The sequence below is a fragment of the Chrysemys picta genome, unplaced genomic scaffold (assembly GCF_011386835.1).
Source record: "Chrysemys picta bellii isolate R12L10 unplaced genomic scaffold, ASM1138683v2 scaf1, whole genome shotgun sequence".
Lineage (NCBI taxonomy): Eukaryota > Metazoa > Chordata > Testudines > Emydidae > Chrysemys > Chrysemys picta.
This window is the reverse complement of record NW_027052708.1, coordinates 3381237-3390772: the sequence shown is the minus strand read 5'-3', so window position 1 is coordinate 3390772 and position 9536 is coordinate 3381237. Positions and strand designations below refer to the sequence as shown.

Below are 9536 nucleotides of genomic sequence, written 5' to 3'. Positions count from 1 at the left end.
ATGGTGCCATGGGCAGGAAAAGGCTATTGCAGTAAAATGCTGCTGGAACGGAATCTGCTTGCTGTTTGGTGGAGGCCGAGCAGAGGCTCTTGCTGATGCGACCATTCCGGGTGGTCCCTGGACGCCGGATAGAGCTTGGATGCAGTGATCTCTGCTCTATATGTCTCTGGTTTTCCCATCGGTTTCTGCACTATGTGAACTGTCATTTAAAAAAAAAAAAGTTTCTTGCCCCTGTAGCAGTAAAGGAAACCTTCCAAATGTGGCACCTTGTAGTGATCTGTGCCTGGGTCCATACAGACAACTTGAATCAATCACTCTCAGATGGGGTCTGTGCCTGATTAAGGCATTAAATCTGAACCTGGTGACTACAGAAATTTCTCCACAGTTAACAATGGCACCTCTGATCATTGCAGCAGAAACGTCAAGCCTATTGGAGTTGTGGGGAAAGTCCTCAGTGGTACCAAATTATAAAGAAGAGGCAAAGCAGAGACCAGGTGTGCATCTCCAATAATGAGAAGATTTACTGATGAGAACTAATACATATTCAGGATATGGACCTGGAGAAAAGCTTCATGGAAGGAAGCATCAGGCCTAAGTTCAGGTAAAAATGACACATGTTGTCATGGACCCCTGTGATTAGAAGGGTGAAGTGCAATGAAATGGCCCTTTCTGTGACTGAACATAGAGGAAAATAGGAAACATGATCACTTGTTCATTGTTCACCACAGTCCTGGAGGAAAAAGCAAAGCAGAAACATCAGTGAGAACAAGGCAAACACAGAATTCATAGATTCTAGGAGAGCATGAATTCAGTCTTGAATACTGTGTACAGATGTGGTTGCCACATCTCAAAAAAAAGATATATTGGAATTGGAAAAGGTTCAGAAAAGGGCAACAAAAATTCTTAGGGGTATGAAGCATCTGCCATATGAGGAGAGATTAATAAGACTGGGACTTTTCAGCTTGGAAAAAAAAAACCTAAGGGGGGAATATGATAGAGGTCTATAAAATCATGACTGTTGTGGAGAAAGTAAATAAGGAAGTGTTATTTACTCCTTCTCATAGCACAAGAACTAGGAATCACCAGATGAAATTAATAGGCAGTAGTTATAAAACAAACAAAAGGAAGTATTTTTTCACACAATGCAGTCAAGCTGTGGAACTCCTTGCCAGAGGATGTTGTGAAGGCCAAGACTATATCAGGGTTCAAAAAAGGAATTAGATAAGTTCATGGAGGATAGGTCCATCAGTGCCTATCAGCCAGGATGGGCAGGTATGAGGTCCCTAACATCTGTTTGCCAGAAGATGGGAATAGGCGACAGGGGATGGATCACCTGATGATTAACTGTTCTCTTCATTCCCTCTGGGGCACCTGGCATTGGCCACTGTCAGAAAACAGGATACTGGTCGAGATGGACATCTGGTCTGACCCAGTATGGCCATTCTTATGTTCTTAATCTCTTGACCTCTGGGTTAGGGGCCCAGCTCACTTCTGCTGCACAACTATATTGAGGGCAGCATTGTGAAGCTGGACCAAGGAATCCAGCTGTTGGATACATCTGTAGCTCCAACAGCCCAGCCCTGCAAGTAGCAGCCAACATGGTGTAAGAATGCTGCATTTCCAGGAATTGAACCAGGGCTTCACATATCAGGTGATATGTCTCCCACTGAACCACCAATACTCCAGCCCCAAGAATGACGTCAGTATGAGCCAGCTTTCTCTCCAGAAAGCATTTCACAGATTCACTGGCTAGAAATGGGATTTCCATGAGTCCCAGCTCCCTGTGAAATGGCCAGTTGGGTACCTGGAAGAGGCAGGCTTTAAAGGGCTGATTAGAAAAGCACTGCATTTTGGAAGATGCTAGCGCTTATATAATACTATTCAGCCATTTTCCATCAGTCTGATTTTATGCACTTGGGCTCCAATGCTGCAGAGGGCAGAGCTCTTCCTGGGAACTGCTGAGTGCCCCCAACTCCCATCAATTTTGGGAACTTGGCATCTGGCAGGATTGGGCTCTTACATGAAAACAACCTTGTCTCCCTACTCTTTGATCAGGCTGGTGGAGACTAGATAACCCTAACCTACAGGAACTTCTATCAACCTCTTTACCCCACCTCTGTGCATCTACTCAGTGCAGCTCCCCATTTACCTCACCTTTCTTCTTGCTTTCCACTCACCACCTTCTCCTCGTATCTGCTCAGTATCTCCAGCTCTCACTTACCTTTCCAGGCTATTCAATGCTTTCAGGGGCAGCTTCATTGCAGAGTGACTTGTATTCTGCAACAGCATGTTCGTCTGGAAGAGATGGGAACATTCCCATTGCAGTAAGAAGTCACTCCATCTCTGATGCCCGTCACACAAACCTCCCCTCCTTGTGGAGTATCCCTAATCCATAGAAGCTCAGAATGGATCTCTTTGAAATCTTCCAGTTCTAGTCCATCACCTATTCCACATTCAGCACATATGGCCTGAGCCAAAGCTCATTGAAGAAAACAGGTGTCTCTCCATTGACTTGAGTAGGTTTGGCTCAAACCCCTATTGAGTTCCAAGGCCCTCATCAGCCTCCCAATTGTAATGGCCCTCCATCAGCTTTAATAAATGCAGTGACACTTCCCCCCACTTGGTGTGTGGTCTAAACAAAGCCCTCCTACCTGTTTCATAGTAATCGTAGATCAGCACTGAAGCTGGTTTGATGTTGGACACAGGAAGGTCTTGTTCAACAGAGAAGGAGAGACTGATAGTCTTCCGTGAGACCTGGGAATGTGAGGGACAGAGATGGGCATCAGCTTTTGTTCATAGAACGCTGACTCCTCTGTAATGGGTCAACCCCAGGGACTGCTAAGCTGTGGTGGGTTCCCAACACACACATCTCCTGTGTGCATGATGCACTCCAGCCCTGGCATCCATTATTTACCTGCCTGTATCTGTCATTTTAGAAACAGTCTTCGAGAGTTTTTTAAAAATGTTATTGGTTCCAATTTTCCTCTCCTTCTTGTATTGCTGTGATCCTCAGTAATCATGAGTCCCAATACACAGGGCTCAGAGGAAGCAAAAACAACTTCTAAATCCCTAATGGTCATGACATTGAAGTCTAAAGTCTTGCAGTCCCTCCAAGCATAGGAATGAGGGTGTGCATCCCATGGAGAAGCTGGGAATCTCCCCTTTCCACTGGTGTAAACACTCCCATTGCTAGTCCTGCAGTGTCTCAAGGGAATCAACTTTAAAAATGCAACATTTTTTTCTGACTAGAAAAGCTGCTTCTGTGGCAGGACTGTGTTCTGCTAGCTCCAGTCCTGAGGCAGGTGCAGTTTGATTGGAGGGAAGGTGGAAATTCTCTATGTGGCAGGTGTGAGGAGGAGAAGGAGCATCAACATTTCCAGACCAGATAAAATTAGTGCTCCATCTAGTGCAGTATCCGGTCTGTGCTGGTGGCCAGCACCGGCTGCTTTAGAGGAAACCTCCTAGTGGAGCTGTGTGCACACTGGGGAGGTTGCTCCCTGGCCCCCAGCGATCAGTGTCTGAAAGGAGGAAACATTTTGTGTGTGTTTTATTTTGAATAAAAGAACAGGAGGCTGCTGGAAGCTGCTGAGGGATTTGGAATGTTAGAATAGTTTCAGGGTAGATGGATTAATGGGCAAAGGTGCATGATCAATGCAGTTTATCACACATATGTGGAGTGGCTATGCATGTATCTTCTATGCAAAATTAAAACCTGCTAAACCCAAACCAAAGAATTGATTTTCCAGAACTCACACTCTCCAGATAGAAGAGGACGTGGTTTTGCTTGGTTTCTACCTGCATCACTTTCTGATCCTCACGAAGCTTTAGATCAGGAAATATGGGAAACATTAAAATATTAATAATCACTGAAAGCAAGACACCCCAGAATCTGCAGTAAATGACTGAGCCAAAGTGTTATCTAATGGATAGCATGGGTCAATAAAAATAATCACTTGATGGAGACCCAAATGTGTAGTGGCTTTGTCAGGAAATGCACATATCTAAACAGTTATACAGGAGACAGTCAGTTTGGAATTCCAGTTGGTTAATCTAATCCAGTGACCCTCAATCTTGTCCATATTAGGACACCTCCCTCCCCTGAATCTCACTCCCATTTAACCAGGCTCTATCTGGACACTCCGTCCAGTTTAGCAATCTAGGAAACAGGGTAGTTGTGACACCCTGACCCCTGCTCAGGACTCCTGGAGGGTGTGACCCCCAGGCTGAGAATACACAATCTATTCAAGTGCTACAGACACATTAAAATCCCTTGGAAAGTGTTTTCTCAGTGCTAACCAGGCCCCCTTTTTTATCCAGTCCATGTTGTAATATTCTGTAACCCCCTCTTCCCCTGAGGTGGCTTATTCATGTCACTGCCATTCCTTACCTTTTGCAGGGATGAACTGACAGGTACGAAGCCAGAGAGCATCTTGACGTCGATAATGGCCATGTTGGAGATATTGTGTTTCCCGGCATAACTGAAATGGGAGGGACTGGGTCACTCTGGACCATGAATGTGGAGGAAACACAATGACACCTTCGGCTCCAGAGCGCACACAGCCTGCAAAGGCCTTTTTGAATTGCATGTAATTGCTGAGCATTTATTAACATGGAAGAGGTGCGGAAATGACCAATGATAGATGTCCAAGAAGGGGACAAGTATCCCCAGGGAGGGACAGTTGTCTGGAAAGAGGGGGTATCCCTGGGGTTTGGGGTAAGTGTCTAGCAGGCCAATGCGATTAGTACCCTCAGGTATTTTACACAGACCATCTAATAGTACTTTAATATTTGTAATCTGTTCTTTCAAAAGCCATCCCGTCTTAACCAGCCAGTTCTTGTCATCCAGGCAACTGAAGGGAGGTTACCTGGTTGAGAGGATGATGTCAAACTTTGCCCGGAAACTGTCTGCGCAGGAAGCATTTGCCGTCTGCACTGAGAGAGAACCCAGAAGTCTTATTGGGAAGAAGGATGTTGTATCTCAGGGTTGTCTGGAACAGATGAAAAATGGTAATGACAATTAGAAATCAGTCTGAGCTATTGACCCACCTGTTGTGGTGCCTCGCAACCCCTTTTTTGCTCCATGCCTGGAGAAATCCTGACTGAATGCACCAATTCCCCAAGGGTAACATTTAGTCACTGGAGAACTACTTCAGCAAACCACCAAACTGCCAAGCTTTCCATCAGTAACATTAAAAGCCTTCCCTTCCCCACAACTGAGGTTCCATCCAGCTGAACAATGTAAGGAATAAGTGTGCCACCAAGTGGCCAGACAGAAGTGTGGGGAAAAAACATGTTAATCCCCATTAGCCTTTTGATCTGCCTAGGGATTTATAGGGTTCTCATCACCAATGTATCTGCATCTTATAAACTCTGTGAAGTAGGGAAATGCTATCACTGTGACTGAGTAGGATATGTCTGGATCAGATTATGAATTCTATTGTACACTATGTGTTGAACTCTAGTCTGGACTCGTGCAAGGGTAGCCTGTTGCATTGCATTCCAGACAGCTGCCCTAGCTCCTTTCTGAAGACCCATCATCAGAGTCATCTGGAGCTACTGATTCTGAATGATTGAACTATTGGTCCAACCCTGTGGAACAATGGTCTCTACACTGGGCCCACAAGGGTAGGGGGGGCAAGCATAACTGGGGGATCTGGAGCATCTCAGTTTGAGCACATGGCTCAGAGTCATGGCCCTATTTAAGAGCAAGATTCTGCTCTGTGCAGGGGCCCATCCACTGCAACATGTAAGAAGGGTTTGAAAGAGAGAAGGCAGGAGAGAGTTTCAGGCTAAGCAGAGTCTGACAAACCAGGGACTTACAGAAGGGATGAGATCAGACTCAGGACAGTGCATCTCAGGGCTTCTGTTATTCTCAAAGATCTGTCATTCTTGAATGCTTTAAAAGTAAAGCCACGATGGTTAAGAAACATCTTTGCTAAGTCTGTGTTCCTTACTTTCCTGCCAGAGTCCCAGTAGAAGCCCAGAGACCCTTAGCCTAGTTGGGACTCTGATGGAGAATGAGTAAGCAACTGGGAGGCTTGAGAGGTTTCAGGATCCAGGGCAGCTGGATGGCAGCACCCCATATCCCAACAGATCTGAGCTTCTGAGTGTGCTGGGGAGTCTCAGAGCTAGAAACAGTGACTAGACTCTACCCAGATCCAATTGACTTGGATTGGGCCCTCTCACAACAATGATTGGGCCCACTCACAACAGACCGATGCCTATACGGAGGGTACTGCACCAGGTTGTAACCATACCCATTTTACAGACAGGAACTAAGGCACATAGAGATGAAGTGATTTGCCCAAAGTCACATTGGCAGCTTTGCCAAAGCCAGAAATTCAACCCAAATCCCCTGAGTCCAGTGCATTGATCAGATCACCATTCTTTCTCTCATATATTGTGTTGTCTGGAGATGGCAAAGTATGGTTCAAAGTTTGTTCACCTTTAGTATGATGTTTGTCTAGGAGGATCCTTTCACCATGACTAGCACACTATATGGGTTAAGATTCAAGGTGCAGCCACTCAGCAGGAACAAAAGGGGCAGTGCTATTCCAAATGGCTTCTATTGTTAACCTCTTGGCAGCTGCTATTTTAATGGATGAAATGTTTCTAAAGAGAGGTGCACAGAGTTTTGGCCTCTCAGAGTTAGCCATTATAAACTATAGCAGCTCTTTGGGTTTTTTGACCTCATAATGCTTGTGTTCCCAGTTCTGGCTGCATCATATCACATTTTCCCCACCCATTCAATGCTGCACTGCTTCACTAGAGCGTTTCCTGTGGACCATCCTTGTTGCAGTGATTTACTCAAGGTCACTCTGTGAGTCAGTGGAAGAGACCGGAAGAGGACCCACGTCTTCTCCCTCCCATTCCTGTGTTGCAGTCCGAAGACCACAGGGTTAAGGACTAAATTCTGATGTGTTTTCTGCCAGGGAGATGGGTTCCTCTGGGAGGATGCAAATCAAAAAGCCCAGAGTGAAGCATGTGAGAGCTAGGGACAAGACATGGTCAGTAGAAGGGAACTGGCTCTGGGATAGACTGCCAGAGGAGATCAGGTGAATACAGAGCCTGACTATCTTTAGGAAATCCTGCAAAACCTTCCTCTTTGGAAAAAAAAAATCTTTCCACCATAGCAACAGGGAGACTCACAACACTGATGGTGCTCATCTATCAAACATCTACCAAACAAATGCCTGCAAAAAAAAAAAAAAAAAAAATCTCTGAAAACATCTAACAAGTTTACCTATCCAACCACTCAAACTAAAACATCCCAGGCAGATTTTTACCCCAAATAGGAAGATTGCTATTGATTTAACATGGAAGCAGTTGGATAATACAAAGATGGGCAGTAGTATAAAGCCCTATGACTGACAGATAGACAAACCATACTCCTTCAACTGGAACTCAAGTTTTACAAATAAAGAGGAGGATGTTTGTGTGTGACACATGTCCAGTTACCAGTCATCACCTAAGACAAACTAATCACATGTGATACAGAGAAAAAACACCAAGGACCAATTCTTTCTTTCTTTCTGATCTGGACTTAAAGAAGTTGATATATTTGTCCAAAGAGTCTTAAGAAAAGAAATAACAGGGGAGGTAGGAAGGAAGGGGGAGAGAGAGAGACTGGACAGAAGAGAGGGACACAAAAGAAGAAAGGCTGTATTATGTGCTGAAGAAGCCACACGCTGAAGGGTAGGGTGAGCACTTACCTGCACAAAGACACATCCGTTGCCATTCACTTCCAGGGTATAATTCCCTGGGACATCAGGCAGGGAACTCTGCTGCAACAGTAGCCTGTTCTGGCTATTCACCTCAAAGACCTTCTCAAAAGGCTTGCTGGAGCTGATTTTAACTGTGTTTTGGCCCTTCTCAGAGTAGGTTGCTGCACCATAACCAGCCAGCGCTTGAAGAGCAATAACTGTGTCCTGAAAAAGTGTAGAATAATTGTCAATTACAGACACACTGTGTTGGGATACTGCATGGGGTTATTAAACACATGGTTCCAATACAGACCACAGTCATTTCACGGCTCACAAGATTTCAGTGCAGATGAGCCCAAACCCATCCCAGTTCATCTTGGAAACTGAGTCCTGTAGAGCATTAGGGCACACCTCCAGAACGCTTCAGTGCACCAGGTGTGTCTGATAGCAAATCATACACACATCAATAATAGGCTAGAACCAGGGACTAAAGGAATTCTCTGAGCTCCTATTCATGTGAAGATCTAACTGTACCTGTTACTATTCAATTGCTGCCATGTGACTTTCACCTTGGCACATTTAGGACCAGATTGTCTTCTGAACAGCAGAACTCAACTGCAATGTTCTGCTTCCCCAGCAGGTGACATTTACACACACATCATTCTGCAGAGAGCTTGAGTGCATTGGCACTTTGTACGTAGAGGTTGAGGCTAGGGTTGGCAGCTGGCAGGGTGCGGGGGGAAGCCCGCAATCCCTTCATAGCTGTTATTCCAGCTTTTGGAATAGGGCCTGGACTATCTGTGGGAGAAAGTGACCAATGGATCTTTTTAGTCACAGTCCTATTGGCTCTCTCTCTTAATCTCTAATGCAGCTGGCTTATGTGAGCAGCTGCCTGTGATTTCCTGGGTGTGATTAGAGGGCAGAAGGTAGTTGCTGTACCTGGGTGGAAGAGAAACCCCCATTGGGATTCTGCTGTCTGATGATCCACTGCACAATCTGTGAGGCGAATGTTAGGTCCTTTTGAGCCCATTTGGGTTTGTGGAGCACTGCCAGAAGCACATAGCTGGTCATCTCAACCTCAGCAGAGGGGGCACGGGAATAGAAAGAGGGGAACGTTTCTGCAGGGGGCTTTACCGCCCGTTCCCAGTGCACTGAGCCACCTGAGAACAGAAAGGAGATTGTGAAGAATCAGAACAGCAGCTTAGTAATTAGTAGTCTGTGCTGCCATGCAGAAGCCCTAGTCCCAGTCTCTTTGAGTATGTCTTCTTTTGGTGGCATGTACAGTACAGAGACAGATAGTCCCCCTAGCATAGATATAAATAGTAGAGCAGGCAGAGAGGCGCTGCTTAGGTGAGTAGAGTACAGACATGCTTGAAAGCTGTGGGTATGTACCCAAGTACTTACCCTACACAGCTTTCTACTTGCCCAAGCTGTGCCTCTCCCAATGTAGTGTTCCAGTGCCTCCCTGTGGCTGGAGCATTTTGCCACTTCAGGGAAAGACACAGGCAGTGTGAAAAGGTTCTGGCAGGGTTGAGGCAGCAAAAAAGGCTCTGCCAGCTACCCACTTCTGGTGCTTTTCCTCATCATAGTGAAAGGATCCAGCAGCAGGGAGCGGCATCCCCCCCACCCCACCACCACCAGAAACTTTCACTGACCCATGTAACTACACAGTACAGTGTAGATGCAGCTGCTTTTCACTGTGGCATGCTGCTGCACACACAGTACACAGCACCAGCAGTGGTGTATAATGTAGACGTAGCATTTCTTTCTCCAGAAGGTTGGGAGGACCATGGAGAACAAACTCAGTGCTCTGCACTCCAATAGGAGATATAA

General features: G+C 45.8%; 1 protein-coding gene across 2 annotated transcripts; it reads right to left on the bottom strand.

Annotated features, from left to right (window-relative positions):
* Window positions 1-444: 444 nt before the first annotated feature.
* LOC135977499 (ovostatin-like) lies at window positions 445-8857 on the bottom strand. 2 transcript variants are annotated; one of them, XM_065578782.1, is made up of 8 exons: window positions 8643-8857; window positions 7713-7928; window positions 4866-4988; window positions 4388-4478; window positions 3754-3822; window positions 2652-2754; window positions 2222-2295; window positions 445-730 (listed from the first exon to the last, which is right to left on the bottom strand). In XM_065578782.1, the coding sequence occupies exons 4-7, from the start codon at window positions 4448-4450 to the stop codon at window positions 2231-2233; spliced, it is 300 nt and encodes a 99-aa protein (XP_065434854.1). In that variant the 5' UTR covers window positions 4451-4478; window positions 4866-4988; window positions 7713-7928; window positions 8643-8857; the 3' UTR covers window positions 445-730; window positions 2222-2230. Both variants share the same exon structure in this region; 1 of them encodes a protein (XP_065434854.1).
* Between the last annotated feature and the right edge of the window lie 679 nt (window positions 8858-9536).